This window comes from Gopherus flavomarginatus, chromosome 3 (genome assembly GCF_025201925.1).
Source record: "Gopherus flavomarginatus isolate rGopFla2 chromosome 3, rGopFla2.mat.asm, whole genome shotgun sequence".
Taxonomy (NCBI): Eukaryota; Metazoa; Chordata; order Testudines; family Testudinidae; genus Gopherus; species Gopherus flavomarginatus.
In genome coordinates, this window is record NC_066619.1 from 24,687,973 (window position 1) to 24,705,064 (window position 17,092).

Sequence of the window (17,092 nt, forward strand, 5' to 3'; positions counted from 1 at the left end):
CAGTGAGACAAAGAACGGATGTTGCTTGAATGCCAGCAATCACCAGGACCATACACAGCTAGGCTTTGTCATGCAATGATACCAGATTACTTGCTACATGCATGGCGTGGTCAAGTGTCCTACCATGGTGGACGGAATAAGGCTGCCCTGCCCAGAAACCTTCTGCAAAGGCTTTTGGAGTACCTCCAGGAGAGCTTCATGGAGATGTCCCTGGAGGATTTCCACTCCATCCCCAGACATGTTAATAGACTTTTCCAGTAACTGTACTGGCCGCGAATGCATCCCAAGTCCTCAGGGCAAATTAATCATTAAAAAACGTTTGCTTTTAAGCCATGTTTTATATTTACAAAGGTGCACTCACCAGAGGTCGCTTCCATGGCTTCATTGTCTGGGCTAGTGGCTTGGGAGGGCCGGGAGGGTAATTCCAACTGGGTGAGAAAAAGCTCCTGGCTGTTGGGGAGAACGGAATGCTGTGTGCTCTCTGCAAGCTCATCCTCCTCTTCCTCCTCCTCATCTTCCCTGTCCGCAGAATCCTCAGGCATGGCTGAGATTACCATCCCCACCTCGGAATCCATGGACCGAGGTGGGGAACTGGTGGCAGACCCCCCTAGAACTGCATGCAGCTCAGCATAGAAGTGGCATGTTTTCGGCCCTGCCTTGGACCTTCCGTTGCTTCTTTGGTTTTCTGGTAGGCTTGTCTGAGCTCCTTAACTTTCACATGGCATGGCACTGCATTGAGTCCCTGGTGTGGCCTTTCTCCATCATGGCCTTGGAAATTTTTTCAAATGTTTTTTCATTTTGTCTTTTGGAACAGAGTTCTGTTAGCACGGAATCCTCTCCCCATACAGCGATCAGATCCAGTACCTCATGTGTGGTCCATGCTGGAGCTCTTTTTCAATTCTCAGGAAACTGCATTGTTACCTGTGCTGATGAGCTCTGCGTGGTCACCTGTGCTGGTGAACTCTCCAAGCTGACGAAACAGGAAATGCAATTCAAAAGTTCGCGGGGCTTTTCCTGTCTACCTGGCCAGTGCATCTCAGTTCAGATTGCTTTCCAGAGCGGTCACAGTGGTGCACTGTGGGATACCGCCTGGAGGCTAATACCATCGATTTGCGGCCACACTAACGCTAATCCAATATGGCAATATCGATTTCAGCGCTACTCCTCTCGTCAGGGAGGAGTACAGAAATCGGTTTAAAGAGCCCTTTATATCGATAGAAAGGGCCTCGTTGTGTGGACGGGTGCAGGGTTAAATCGATTTAACTCTGCTAAATTCGGTTTAAACGTGTAGTGTAGACCAGGCCTTAGTGATGACCATTGCTAACACAAGATAGAGGTAACTGTGTTTCCAGTTGAGCAGTCCATGTGGAAAGGAAAGGTTAAAGGCCAAACAGCTGTATTAGACCCAAGAGGTTGATTCCTGTTCCTGGGAACAGAGTAGGAAGTTTGGGTACAGAAGTGCTAGGTCACACAAGTCTAGGGAATTATGGGATAACATTGGCAGACTCTCCAAACATGAGCTTGGCAACCTGGACTTCCATTACATCCAAGCTGCAAAATGAGTAGGTTTGGACCAGGGCCAGAGCTGGACACGGGCTGAGACCCATACTCCTGGATGTGTCTACAGGCCTGCATCCTGAGAGGTTTCTGATGAGCGTCAAAAGGCCTTGTGTGTGCATGGTAGGGCGGCTTGTGCTTAAACCTGAATCTGAGCCAGGGTTTACTATTCAGTGTAGATATTCCCTTAACAGGATCTGGGTATATATTGGGTATATATTGTCTGCCGATCTATGAGTATCTCAGATGTGGTTTACATTTATTTTAAGTGATCTGAGATCATAAGCAGAAGCTGCAGATCCTGTGTTTAGGTAATAGCTGCATCTCTTCCTTTGAGAGTAAATTGAGATAATAGCATGAGCCATAATAGTCACTTTAGTAATTGACAGTTGTTGCCTCACTCTAATTGCTTGTTTTATAGGCCAATACCTCATTCCAAGGCTCCACACGCCATTCCAAGCAGGGCTCTGTATTACAGCTAATGCTCAGTCGTGGTTTATGTTCTAATAATTGGCAGTGAAAAGGCCGTAGAACTCGCTTATCACGAACATCAATACAGTGAACGTCACGGGTCTTGAAACCACCACCACAGTTTGTAGAGCACTGTACACAGAACAGAAAGAAGCATATCTTTAAACCACAGACCTATGACAGGCTAACATTTCCACATTCCAGGGGATCAATACAAATGTTTGCCTAGTGAAACATGACTGGAATTTCCTGTTCTTCTGAGGAGCAATGTATTATTAGGATGAAAAACTGCTTCTCATCGCAGCAGATCTGAATGTGCCAAAATTATTTCTCTACCATCACTGGAATGTTTGAAACCTCCACCAGTAATACAAATGCCTTGTTAATTAGGAAGTCCTGACAGTTGGTTCCAGAAAGTCTCATAGTAAGAAAGTAATAATATATCATAAAAAAATCCCCCACAATTAAACATGCAATAGATTCTAAACTGCTTTGTTTGTCAAGTAAGAAATAAGCCAGGGGTCGGCAACCTTTCAGAAGCAGTGTGCCGAATCTTCATTATTCACTCTAATTTAAGCTTTTACGTGCCGGTAATACATTTTAATGTTTTTTAGAAGGTCTCTCTCTATATTATATAACTAAACTAGTGTTGTATTGTAAAATAAAAAAGGTTTTCAAAAGGTTTAAGAAACTTCATTTAAAATTAAATTAAAATGTTGATCCTATGCTGCTGGCCTGGGGTGATGTTGACCTAGGCCGGCAGCGGGCAGAGCAGGGCCTGCGGCCGCGACCCCAGCTGGCAAAGGTATGGCAGACAGAACCTCAGACTGGCAGCGGGCTGAATGGCTCAGCTCACTGCTGCTCAGGGGTTCCATCTGGCTGCCAGACCCGCTCAGCCCGCTGCTGGTCTGGGATCCCCGCCCTGCCCACATACAGTGGGTATCTACCTTCTCCCTGGTTCTGGCCCATTCTCCTCCTTTCTCTCTGCACTAAGCTGAGAGTGGGAGTGCACTGAGCACAGGGCTGGGGGTGAAGGGTTGGGCCAGGAGCTAGAATGAGGGAGGGGGCTCAGGGTTGGGGCAGGAGATTTGGGTGTGGAGCGCTTACCTGGGCAGCCCCCATTTGGTGCAAGGGGTGCAGGTGGAAATGTGGTGGAGGAGTGCAGGAGCTCACATTTGGTGCACAGGCTGGGGGTGGGGATGTAGGGAGTGCAATAGTCAGGATGTAGGGGGTGCATGAGGTGTGGGGGGGCTGGGTACGTGGGGGCTGCAAGAGTCAGGGCAGAGGGCTGGGGACATGTGAGGGAGGTGCAGGTGTCAGGGCATGGGATGTGGAGGGCCTTGGTATGTGCAAGGGTGCCAGAGTCAGGGCTGGGGTCGTGGAGGGGTGAAGGAGTCAAGCAGAGGGCTGGGTATGTGTGAGGGAGGGTCAGGGCAGAGGGCTGAGTGTGTGTGAAGGGGTAAGGGCTCAGGGCAGGGGTTTAGGGGGTGTGCGTGGCTGCAGGGGTGCAGGTGGGAATAGGGGGGGGAGTGAGGAGCTCCCATGTGGTGCTCAGGGTAGGGGTGGGGATGTAGGGAGTGCAACAGTCAGGATGTGGAGGGTGCATGAGGTGTGGGGGGACTGGGTATGTGGGGGCTGCAAGAGTCAGGGCAGAGGGCTGGAGACATGTGAGGGAGGTGCAGGTGTCAGGGCATGGGCTGTGGAGGGTCTTGGTATGTGCAGGGGTGCCAGAGTCAGGGCTGGGGTCATGGAGGGGTGAACGAGTCAAGCAGAGGGCTGGGTATGTGTGAGGGAGGGTCAGGGCAGAGGGCTGGGTGTGTGTGAAGGGGTCAGGGCTCAGGGCTGCAGGGCTCAGGGCAAAGGGCTGTGTATGTGGCGGGGGGTTCAGGGCAGAGGGCTAGGTGTGTGTGAGGGAGTCAGGGCTCAGTGCAGGGGCCTAGGGGGTGTGCGGGGTGAAGAGCTCAGGGCAGAGGACTGGGTGTGTGTGAGGGGGGGTCAGGGCAGAGGGATGGGGGTTGTGGTCTGGGGTCATGGGGTGCTCCTATTCCACCCCCCACTTCCCAAGGCCTTGCCCCCGCTTCTTCTCTGCCTCCGCACGCTGACTCCACTGCTCTCCCATCCTCTCTATCGCAAGGGCCATCAGCTGATTGGGGGGCATGGAGAGGAAAAGGAGGGGCAGGAACCCAGCACACTGCAGGAAGAGGCAGGGGAGCTGGCAGGACCAAGCTTCTATCCCCTGCCCCCCCCAGGAGGGGGCGGGGGGGCAGAGAAGAGCGGGCCGGGCCGGGTTGGGCTCGACAGAATTTTAATGGCACGCTTCTGCCTGCTGGGACTCTAGCAGGCAGCAGTGTGCCATTAAAAATCGGTTTGCGTGCCGTCTTTGGCACGTGTGCCATAGGTTGTGACCCCTGAAATAAGCCAATTGCCATTCAGGGTTTGCAGGAAATTCCCACCATCATGTAATGAAAAACAAGGGCATTGTGGGGATGTTACGTGTTCCTCTGAAGTGTCTGGTAACATTGGTCAGTGCTGGAGGCAGGATGGACCGCTGCTCTGGTACCTTATATTAAACTCCTGGCAACTTGTAGGATCAAGTCCCAAAACAACGAAGCATATGCCTTTAAAAAACAACTGATCTAATCCAGCCTTCTTTATACTGCCCTGCAGTGAAACGCAGAAATATTATTGTGATGGGTGCTTTATAAATGTTTCTAATAATAATAATGACAACAATGAGTAATGAGAATAATAACCGCCACTCTTAAAAATCCACATAGCAAACAAACAGCACTCTCCAAAAAACATATTTTTATATATGAGAGTGTAATTTGGTTTGTAGCAATAGATTCCAGGAAAATAACAGGGTGGTTAATATGGCAGGAATTTTTATTACGAAGATTTTTACCACAAATTAGCCACATAACGACTCATAATCCCTAAAACATCTCTTGCTTACAGTACTTAATCACTAGCCTTGATTTTTAGTTTCTTTCTGTGATATAAACATCATTCACTTGTCACAGAACCAGTGACATTTATGGAGGGAAAAAAGGGTGAAATTCACCCCTGCACAGAGGGCTTGAAGGCTTTCATAAGAGTGTGTCTACACTATAGCTATAAGTCGACTTATGTTAGTTGACCTACCCTCCTTCTGTAGGTGGTGCGGGTCCTCACCAGGAGGACTGAAGAGGGACAGTGTGGGCAGCTGAGAGCCCTCTGCACAGCTCCCTGTCTGGAGCCCAGCTGCCTCCCGCCTGGCTCTGGCCTCCTTGCTCCCAGCTGGGAGACAGAGGCAGCTGTGATCATGCTGCCCAGCTTTCTTGTCAATTTCATGGCTCCCATGGACAGCTAACAGCCGATATAAGTAATGCAGTGTCTACACACAGACATAAGCCCTATGTCTCTTGTGGAGGTGGAGTTATTATGTCGCTATAGCAGGGCATTTACAACGGCAGGACAAGGAATTAGTGTGTGCACTGACATAATTAGGTCAATGTAAGCTGCCTTACATCAACCTACTGTGTAATGTAGATGAGGCGTAATGGTGTATTGTCCTTATGTGGGCTTTCTGCACAGGGTGAATTTCACACACTAATCACTTATCAGTTGAGGTGCTCATTGATATGGTACAATTTTCATATTGCATTAACGACAGGGATTCAATCTTTCTGGAGAACTTCCTGTCCATGGACCTATTCCTACTCCAATGGCAATGTCACTTCCTGCGAATGGAACCAAAGGAAAGAGTTTGGGATCTAGCTGATTTTTCTGTTGTTTAATTGGTATTATTGCATATTGTGATTCAACACATTGTTAGGGGTTTAGGGAATAGCATGGGAGTGACGGTGGCATTTTTCGATTAACTAGAGACATAAAATAATGAATTTATATACCACCACCAAAACATTTCAGGCCTTCTTCAGACATCTTAAAGCAGCAAAAAGGGATAAATCCCAATCATTTTAATTTGCATATTACCTTTAAGAGTCTATATATAATCTGATAAGGGACAATGTGTGTAATGGGAACAGGCTGTGACTCTATAAAATACAATGGATAACTATTCTCTTAGCTACATTTTCTTTCAGTGTTTGAAATAAGGCAATGATTTCTCTGAAGCTCAGGCAGCAAGGTTACATGTATTTTAGGGTCTATTCCTATATCCACTTTAATCAATTCCATTGACTTTGATGGGCATTAGTTCAGGACAATAGTAAAGTTTGTAGCAAAGGGATAGTGAGATTAAAATAGTCGGGAAATGCCACTGCAGACACAAGCAAAATGAGAGAAAGCATGCATAGAGCAGGTGGAAGTTTTGCCTCATGAGATCTCTGTGAAATACTTTGTAAAATACAAGTGATCATTGTTATATTTCTACATGCAAGATGTAACAAACATGACCTCCGAGTTCTGCAATGAAGAGAGAACAGAATTTGTAACATATGTTTAGCAAAGATTACCCAGACCACAAACACAAAATGAAGTTAGCTGTAAATAAGCTAGCAATGAAATTATCAAATAAATGCTGAAAGATCAGCTGGGAATCATGTGTGCATTCACTCAGTAAATTATTATTTTAAATAGTGAGCCATTTTAAATCTAAGTATAAAATTGCATGGTTTCTGAAGTTAGTGAATTTACTGCTAACATACATAGTGTTGAATGATGTTACCTTGCTCCAGGATCCTGTTTTCCAGTTAGCACATGGACGGAGATGACATCTTCTTGCACGGTCAGGTTTTTTAATGTGCTGACAGTCAGATTCATTCTGACTGTTACATTCCACATGTCTCCAAAAAGCCCCCACACCACAGGTAGTAGAACACTGAACAGTTGAGAGATAGAAGGTAGAAGTCAGTTGCAGATAAATAAATCATTTGATAACTATGAGAGCAGGAAATGAATGACACCAGAAGCTGCATGTGATTTGAAATGTCAGTCATAGTCACTGCAGAGAGCAATTAATAAAAGGTAATGCTCAGAGATGGGCATGGACTGGAGTACCTGCTGCACGCCCACAAGCAGCATTAACTTTTCGGGCATGGTGAACAGTGCAGTGGGTTTTCCAACTTTTTCATATTGCTTAACACAAAGATCCTCTTGTGGATGCCTTTTTCGTAGTCCTGATTCCATAATGATTGGCCTGTCTTGCAAAAGGTCAGGATATTCAGGAGGCAGATTTCAAGTTACAGAAGCTGCCTCAGTTAACATTACGTGCAGTTCTTCTGTTTGGCTATGACAATGAACAATCTTCTGATTCATATGCACTATTCTTCTCTGGCAAACTTCTTCCACTTAATGAGCCATTCCAAATCTGTAAGGGCAGCTTGGCATTTATTTTGTAATTATTCAGCCCTTTATTGGTCCTCCAACTTCTCTTTTTCTAGGGTCAGATGTCAACATGCCTACACTCCACTCTGTCTATTTCCCCTCTCTATTGCCAATATTGCTGGTGACTGAAGGAGATAATTAGGAATTAGAATTGTCTGATGTTGAAAAATTTATAACTATCGAATAACCAAATAGGAAGAGGAGGCTGATTATAAAGAAGACAAATTGCAATAGTGGCCAAAAATCTCCATCATTTTGCATCTTTGGTGTTGTACATGGAATAATTTGATCACCTCAGTCCAGTTTCCAGGGGACATGAGTCCATTTCCTCCACCAAAAAGCCAAATTTTGCACCTTGCAGAGAGTTCCAAGACTGAGTTGGCAGGAAGACAGAATTACTTGCTCAGTACTAAAAGTGCTCCCTCTACATCAAGGCTGAAGCACAATGGCAGGCCAACATGAGGAAGTTTCCATTGTGTCTGCCTGAACTGAACCTGATCTGTGCTAAAAACAGTCAGTAAGAGATGTGCGTTCAGCAATTTTTGTTCAGGCACCTAAATCTTAATGTAGGTGACATACTTCAGGCACCATGGTTTGAAAATGTTGATATCAATTGAGGCAAAAAAAAAAATCCCCACGGAAGCCTGTTTCTGTTTACAAACAAGCCAAACATTTGGCAAAATGATGAAAAGGGGACTAAATAAAAGCACATAGCATTTATGTGGGATCTGATTGCTTATATTCTCTTATTACATTTGCTTGAACATGGTGATTGCTCCTCAGGCTGGACTTCTTGGATAATTACTATCTTAGAACTCAGCAAGGAGACCATGTTGAGAAGTATTTGTTGAATAGAACAACTGACCTTAGAAATCGGGAACGAAATCAACAGCAACATCAAAATAAGATTGAAACGTTTCAGAGGCCATAGAAAATTTTGACTGACACTAGCTTTCTGCATTGCTGCTGTATTTTGTATAAATTTAAGTAGAATATTCAAACATGTTGGTCTGGTAGTACAAAAAGCAGAAATTATCCATTAGTACTAAGCAGGCAGTAACGACCAGGAAACTCAAAAACCTGAATGTCCATTCACAGAGGTGTGGCTCCTTATCTATTCTATTCAGCATGTGCAATCCTTGTGAAATGAGCAGTGGCTGTATAGAGTTATTCTATTACATCACAAGTCTCCGTGGTACAATATTTGGCTTCTGTACATTTTTTCTGACAAAGTGTGAAATATGGGCCAAGCATCATCTTCTACCCTGAATGACTTCAATTTGATGTTATTACTTTCTCAAAAGAGTTTTCAAACTCACTGTGAATCATGACTGGTTTCATACAGTCATTCTAGACAATTTCACCTAAACCACAAAAGGACTGTTGGTACACTAAAAAAGTGAGCCATCACTTTTTGTAACACTCAGACGACTATTACAGGATATTTACACCCCCCTCCCTTTTAAAACTATTTAGAAATAAAATTCTTAGTTTTGGTGAAAGCCTTAATGCAGGTAAAAGATAACACTGGCTCCTTTTTTCAGAGTGGTAGCCGTGTTAGTCTGTATGAGCAAAAACAATGAGGAGTCCTTGTGGCACCTTAGAGACTAACAAAGCTTTTGTGGGCTAAAACCCACTTCATCAGATGCATGGAGGGAAGAATGCAGTAAGCAGTATAAATATTACAGCATATGAAAATATGGGAGCACCCCGTTGTCAACTCTTTCCGCATATCTATTCAAGGGACAGCATCATAAGACCTAATCACATCAGCCACACCATCAGGGGCTCATTCACCTGCACATCTACCAATGTGATATATGCTATCATGTGCAAGCAATGCCCCTCTGCCATGTACATTGGCCAAACTGGACAGTCTCTACGCAAAAGAATAAATGGACACAAATCAGACATCAAGAATTATAACTCAAAAACCAGTAGGAGAACACTTCAATCTCCCTGGACAATAACAGACTTAACAGACTTAAAGTGGCAATTCTTCAACAAAAAAAAGTCAAAAACAGACTTCAACGAGAAACTGCAGAACTGGAATTAATTTGCAAACTGGACACCATCAAATTAGGCCTGAATAAAGATTGGGACTGGATGGGTCATTACAAACAGTAATTTTCCCTCTGCTGATACTCGCACCTTCTTGTCAACTGTTGGAAATGGGCGATGTCCACCTTGATTGCATTGGCCTTGTTAGCACTACAAAAGTACTTTTCCCTTTCTTGATATTCACTCCTTCTTGTCAACTGTTGAGAATAGGCCACTTCCACCTTAACTGAATTGGCCTCATTAGCACTGACCCCCCCACTTGGTAAGGCAACCCCCACCTTTTCATGTGTTGTAATATATATATTGCTTACTGTATTTTTCACTCCACGAATCTGATGAAGTGGATTTTAGCCCACAAAAGCTTATGCCAAAATAAATGTGTTGGTCTCTAGGGCGTTAGGATTCCTCGTTGTTTTTACTGGCTCCTTTCTTTCTATCTGTGAAGATGAGGGTTAATAACAGGACAAATGGGCTAATGCCATAATTATGGATGCCCTGTCACTTTTGCATGTCCAGAGGTAGGGTGACTGAATGTCTTACTCAGGTAGCTGGTCCGACACAACGATCTTCTATGATAAACTGGCAAAATACAACCTCCCCTCACCCCACAAAATCCCCTTTTCTACTTCTCTCTGGTTCCAAAATATGATCAAATAAAAATATTTCAACAGACAAAGAACTCCACATTGTTGTTCCCTGTATAGAAACTGCAGGCCAAGTTCTGTTCCCAGTTAAATGAATGTAAATATGGACCAGCTCACTGATGTTATGAATTTACAATCAGCATAACAAAGCAGGATGTGGCTCAGAATGCAGATGCACTCTCAGTAGTGGATATGATTTTTGATGGTGAAATGCAATAACAACAATATCACAATAATCTACTGTGCCTCCCCAAACAAACAGCCAGGTATGCCTGGCCCCCGCTCCCTAACCCCTTCCTCCCGCTTCTGAAGGCTCCGTCCCGACGCGCCGGGACCCCTGCCCCATCCAACTCCCCCTTCTCCCTGCCTACCCCCGGAATCCCTGCCCCTGACTGCCCCCCGCTGGCCCATTCAACCCCCCCTCCTTCCTGCCTGCCCCTCCGGATCCCTGTACCCATTCAACCCCCTGCCCTCTGACCGCCCCAACCCTTATCCACACCCCTACTCCCTGACCACCACCCTGAACTCCCTTGCCCTCCATCCAACCTTACCTGCTCCCTGCCCCCTTACTGTGCTTCTTGGAGCACCAGTGGCTGGTGACACGGCTGCACCATGACAGGCAGCTGTGCCGCCTGGCTGGAGCCAGCCACGCCACCGCGCAGCACAGAGCACCAGGTCAGGCCAGGCTCTGCAGCTGCGCTTCCTGGCCACCCAGAGCATTGCGCCGCTGGCAAGGGGAACAGCAGGGGAGGAGCTGGGGGCTAGCCTCCTGGGGCAGGAGCTCAGGGGCAGAGCAGGAGGGTCCTGCAGGCCAAATGTGGCCTGCGGGCCGTAGTTTGCCTGCCTCTAATCTAGTCTGACCTTCTGCACATCGCAGGCCGCAGAGCCTCACCCATGCATCCTATAATAGACCCCAACCTCTGGCTGAGTTACTGAAGACCTCAAATCTTAATTTAAAGACTTCAAGTACAGAGAAACTGCCATGTACTCTAGTTCAAACCAGCAAGTGAACCATGCCTCAGGCTGCAAGGGAAGGTGAAACCCCACCAGGGTCTCTGCCAATCTGATCTGGGGGAAAATTCCTTTCTGACCCCAAATATGATGATTAGTTAGACCCTGAGCATGTGGGTAGACCCACCAGCCAGATAGCTGGGAAAGAGCCCTCCCCATCTAGTGTCCCTTCTCTAGTCATTGGAGATATTTGCTAATAGCAGTCACGTATGGGCCATGTGCCATTGTAGATAACCTCATCATACCATCCTCTCAATAAACTTATGAAGTCCTGAACCAGGTTAGTTTTTTTTTGCTCCCACTACTCCCCTTGGGAGGCTGTTTCAGACCTTCATTCATCTGATGGTTCAAAACCTTCAACTAATTTCAAGCCTAAAATGTATTGATGGCCAGTTTACATCCATTTGTTCTTATGCCAGCACTAGGCCTTAACTTATATAACTCCGCTCTCTCCCTAGTGTTTAACCTTCTGATGTATTTACAGAGACCATATCTCCCCTAATCCTTCAAGCCAAGCTCCTTAAGTCTCCTCTCATAAGGTAGGTTGTCCAGTCGTCTGATCATCCTAGTAGCCCTGCTCTGCCCTTGTTCCAGTTTGAATTCATCTTTCTTAAACATGAGAGACCAGAATTGCACACAGCATCACACCAATGAATTAAGTCTCCACATCTTACAAGTTACAAATCACTTACCTCACTCCAGTTCCCCACTATCCAGTACACATCACCATGCAAAATATTGGAGATTCTTGCATAGTCCTGTTCTGTGGCGTTGTGTAATTTTCTCTCAGAATCTGTACTGTGGTTCTTTGGAGACTCTTCAAGACTTGGAGATTTGGTGCTTTGGGTATAATCTATCTTGTCAGAGGGTTCCATTTCTGTTCCATTTTCAAACTGGGCTCTTGATACGTTATCTAACATTGGTGGCTTTATTGTAACTGGTCCTTCTGTGGCGGCCTTTTCTAGGACAGGTGTATCTATTTGCACACTGATACTTTTTAGGTTCACTGCTGTTGAAGATGACAGTCTTTCTGCTGCTGTGCTACTAGTAGACTGTGTAGAAGATTCATGTTGATAAAATGTCGGTGAGATTTTAGGAGTCGTAATGACATGAGACCTGACATTTGGAGTTTTGCTCTTGGTTTTGATTGCAGGGTTGCTTTTGGCTTTGTGAGAGATTTCAATAGGTTTTTCATTGCCTTCTACGGACCAATCAGTATTGTCAGACTCTTCAGTTAAATAATCATAGCCTGGAGTTACTTCTGGACTTCTGGTTAATGAGGTGATGTGACTAGCCCCTTCTGTCTGAACAAGGCCCCTTTCTGAAGCAGAGTCCGGATCTATGTTAGAGACATTTTGGACATCTCTTATATTTTCAATACTTGAACTATTACTTACAGTACTATCTTGGCGTGACCTGTTTCCATTAAACACAGAGGGATAATTATAATCATTATTTGATCTGGTAGAATTATTTTGTAATGTTCTTTTTTCCATGTTGTCCTTTTTGGAAGAGTGGACAGGACTGGAGGAAGTAGAGCCCAAAGCAGTTGTGCTTTGGGACTTGGGTATTTTTGTCGTTGTCTGGTATCCTTGGCCTAGTTTAGGGATGGGTATTCTGCCTGATGGGTGTCTTTTGGGATTAATTGCTGTCTTCCTGATTATGATCTTTCCTCTCTTGGGTTTCAGTGGGGGTATCAATAGTCGTCTGGTGGAAGGACACTGCTGGAGGCCACACAGAGCCTTCGAATTTGGTCTCTTGAACATATCACATGGTTCATCATTGTTTTTAGCACAACTGATTTTACGAGTCCGTACCCCACCGCCACACGTAACTGTGCACTGCAAAATAAATAGTCAATTTTCAGCTCTTGATTCTCCTCCACATATTCATACACATCATTACCAAATGTACATCTATCTATAAAAATCAATGTTCCTATCAAAATCAACAACAAAGTTTTCCCCTAGAAACAAGCATTTTGATTTTTACTAAGGGGGAGTTCTTCATGGAAGGGAGATTTGCAATACTTTCCCACATACTGTACATAGTGAATGTCACCCAAGGTGGACATAAATGATACAGATTAAATGATAAAGTCAGCATTTCAAAGTGGGATCATTCCATTGCACAGAGAGTCTTAGAGCACACTATTTTCAAGTCCTGTTTGCACAATCCCCCCACAAAGTTTAAGAAATGTCAGAGATTTAAAAGGTCACCACCCAAACCATCCCTGGCCTGCTCAATTTTGATTGCTCTCAGTCTCCCAGAGCTGCATTTTCATGTAATGCCCTTCAGCCTCCTTCAGCTCCAGAAGCTAACCTGTGTTTCAAACTCCCCTCCCTTTGCTTCAGTCACTGTCAGGCAGCATATTTTGTAAAAGGTTCTGCCTAAGCCCCTATCTAATTCTTAGTTTCCTAGATTCTTCTGCTCCCTTCCACCCTATGAGGAGAACCAGAAGGGGAAAGAGGAATGTGAAGAGTTCCCTAAAATCCGCTGAATAGAAAATGGAGCCAAAACTGAATTCTCTCAATTTGCCAATAAATGCCCCATTAGTGTGCTGAGCTAGCCCTCTTGTTCTGTTTTCTGTAGCACAGATTCATGAAGATGGATACCAAATTAATGGAATTGTGTGAATACTTTGTTAATACTTTATAAGGAAGCCTGTGTGGGTTGTAACTTATTTTATCAGTCCAATATGCCAGTTGAAGGGCACACTCTATGGCCTAGTCCAGAAAGATCTGTGGAAAGGCCATGGGCCCACCTCCTCTTTGACCCTCCCAGTCTCTTGGATATTCTGTGCCGTTTCATCCAGCAGACTACATGCGGAGCAGTCCCTGTGTTTTAATGACTTCAAGGTCTGCAATTATGCCCGGCCCTTATGCAAAGGGAGAAGAATGCTCCTTCTACTTTCCTCTCTCACCCACAGGCACAATATGGACTTCAGTGGCTGTATCTATGCTGAGGTTTTTCTGAAATTTCCCCACATTTCTCTAGCTCTACAGGTACTAGTAATGGTGCTAGTGAAGATTTACTGTTGGCACTTTAATCACTGGTTCATCTAACCTTGCTCAAAGCAGGCCTAGGTGGCATGATGGTAGAAACACCAGTGGCCAGATTGCAGAATCATAGACATGTAGAACTGGAAGTCACCTTGAAAAGTCATGTGCTAAGGCAAGACCAAGTAAAACTAGACCAACTCTGACAGGTGTTTGTCTAACCTGTCCTTAAAAACCTCGAGTAATGAGGACCTAACAATCTCCCTGGGTAACCTATTCCAGAGCTTAACTACCCTTATAGTTAGAAGGTTTTCCCTAATAACTAACCTAAGTATCACTTGCAGCAGATTAAGCTCATTGCTTCTTATCCTACATTCAGTGGACATGGAAAACAATGATCACTATCCTCTTTATAACAGTCCTTAGCATATTTGGAGATTGTTATCAAGTCCCCCTCAAGTCTTTTTTTCACAGGACTAAACATTCCCAGATTTTTTAACCTTTCCTTATTGCTCAACTTTTCTAAACTTTTTATCATTTTTGTTGCTCTCCTCTGGAAAGTCTCCAATTTCTCCACATCTTTCCTAAAGTGTGGCACCCAGAATTGGATGCTATACTCCAGCTGAGGCCTCACCAGTGCAGACGAGAGCATGACAATTTCTTCCTTCGTTTTATATATGACACACCTGTTAATATACTCTGGAATTATATTAGCCTTTTTGGCAACCGCATCACATTGTTGATTTGTTCAATTTGCGGTCCACTATAACCCTCAGATCCTTTTCAGCAGGACGACTACCTAACCAGTTATTCCTCATTTTGTAGTTGCGCCTTTGATTTTTCTTTCTTGCATGACATTCTCATAGGCAAACTAGGGAAAGGTGGCCTAGCTGCAATTACTATACGATGGGTGCAATACTGATTGAAAGTCTGCACACAAATTTTATAAGCATATTCTTCACTCTATTATCCAAGTTATTAATGAAAATATTGACTAGCACCAGTCCCAGGACTAATGTCAGCAGGACCCTACTAGATACGCCCTTGTTGTCAAGGTTCTTTCCCCACTCTGAACTTTAGGGTACAAATGTGGGGACCTGCATGAACACTTCTAAGTTTAATTACTAGCTTAGATCTGGTAATTCTACCACCATCCAGAAATTTCAGTGTTTAGATCACTTCTTGTCCTCCCCAAAACCTTCCCCTCCCTGGGCAGCCTTGAGAGGCTTCACCAATTCCCTGGTGAACACAGATCCAAACCCCTTGGATCTTAAAACAAGGAGAAATTAACCATCCTCCGTCCTTTCCCCCCACCAATTCCTGGTGAGTCCAGATCCAATCCCCTTGGATCTTAAAACAAGGAAAAATCAATCAATCAGGTTCTTAAAAAGAAAGCTTTTAATTAAAGAAAGAAAAGTAAAAAAATCATTTCTGTAAAATCAGGATGGAAAATACTTTACAGGGTAATCAGATTCATATAGCCCAAAGGAACTCCCTCTAGCCTTAGGTTCAAAGTTACAGCAAGCAGAGGTAAAATCCTCTCAGCAAAAAGGGACATTTACAAGTTGAGAAAACAAAAAATAAAACTACTCTGCCTTGCCTGGCTGTTACTTACAATTTAGAAACATGAGAGACTGATTCAGAAAGATTTGGAGAGCCTGGATTGACGTCTGGTCCCTCTTAGTCCCAAGAGCGAACAACACCCAAAACAAAGAGCACAAACAAAGACTTCCCTCCACCAAGATTTGAAAGTATCTTATCCCCTTATTGGTCCTCTGGTCAGGTGTCAGCCAAGTTTACTGAACTTCTTAACCCTTTACTTAACTTCTTACAGGTAAAAGAGGCATTAACCCTATTATTTCATGATCATTTTCAACCAAATTGTCTTGCACCTTCAGATTCACAACCAATTCCTCCCTGTTTGTCAGAATCAAACCTAAAATGGCGAGCCCTTTGCTTACTTCATTCCCTTTCTCAAACAAAAAGGTTGTCCTCAATAAATTCCAAGAGCTTAATGGAAATTGTGTGTTTTCTCATATTATTTTTCCAACAGATGTCTGGGTAGTTAAAATCACCCATTACTCTTTGATCTTTGTTTTGGATACTTCTGTTATTTGTTCTAGAGATGCCTCATCCACCTCTTCTTCCTGATTTGGTGGTTTATAGTATACCCCTACCATAATGTCACCCCTATTTTCCTCCCTTCTATCTTTTCCCAGAGACTTTCAATAGGTCTGCCTCTCACCTCCTTCCAAAACTCAGAACCTGCATATACATTCTTGATGTATAATGCCACACCTCCCTTTTTTCCCTTCCTGAACAAGCTATACCCCTTTACACCAATTAAGCCATAATTTAACTTATCTATTACTACTATCACTTCTTCTTGTTTATTACCAACACTCTTTGCATTTGTATACATATAAGAAGTTTGATCAGATTCCACCACTCTATACAAGCACTATCCCCATTGCTAGCACCTCCTGAGCTGTACCATTACTGGAACTTTGGTAGGAGAATTTCCAAAAATCCTGAGTAAATAAGGCCAGTGAGCTTGATAAATGTCTACATATTTCCTCTGTAGATCACACCTGCAACAATACATTTAATTTATGGCTCTTTCTTTAAGGAGCTTTGAAGATTACATGTGGGACCAGATCCTGAGCTATGCTTGTTTACTTCTGTTGAGGTTCTGTCCCTTTGAATTAATTTAAATGGCTAGCACAAGATTTTGATTAAGGATGAAGATGACATCTATTGACATTGTATGTGTTACTTCTGAAGAAACTAACCAGTCTCATTCCAGCCTTCTTATACTTTATTGCCAGTCTGACCCAGACAATTTGGCTGTGATTTTCAAAATTTCAGTTTATTTGGATCCTAATTCCTATTAGTTTTAAAGGGAAATGGACATTCCAAATTCAATTATTTTAATGGGAAATGGGACTCAATATCCCGTAAGTGGCTTTGAAGATCTTGCCCCTAAACTGTGGTTGACACTCAAAAAGATTTCAGAAT

The 17,092-nt window shown here is 44.1% G+C and overlaps 1 protein-coding gene across 1 annotated transcript in view; it reads right to left on the reverse strand.

The window, feature by feature from the left end:
• The window catches only part of ADAMTS12 (ADAM metallopeptidase with thrombospondin type 1 motif 12), a 226,202-nt gene that overhangs the window by 20,549 nt on the left and 188,561 nt on the right, over positions 1 to 17,092 (reverse strand). Inside the window, exons 18-20 of the mRNA XM_050943769.1 lie at positions 11,768 to 12,916; positions 6,701 to 6,853; positions 1,987 to 2,160 (exon numbers count right to left, since the gene is read on the reverse strand). Coding sequence (XP_050799726.1) covers positions 1,987 to 2,160; positions 6,701 to 6,853; positions 11,768 to 12,916 — 1,476 coding nt within the window. The remainder of the gene's footprint in view (positions 1 to 1,986; positions 2,161 to 6,700; positions 6,854 to 11,767; positions 12,917 to 17,092) is intronic.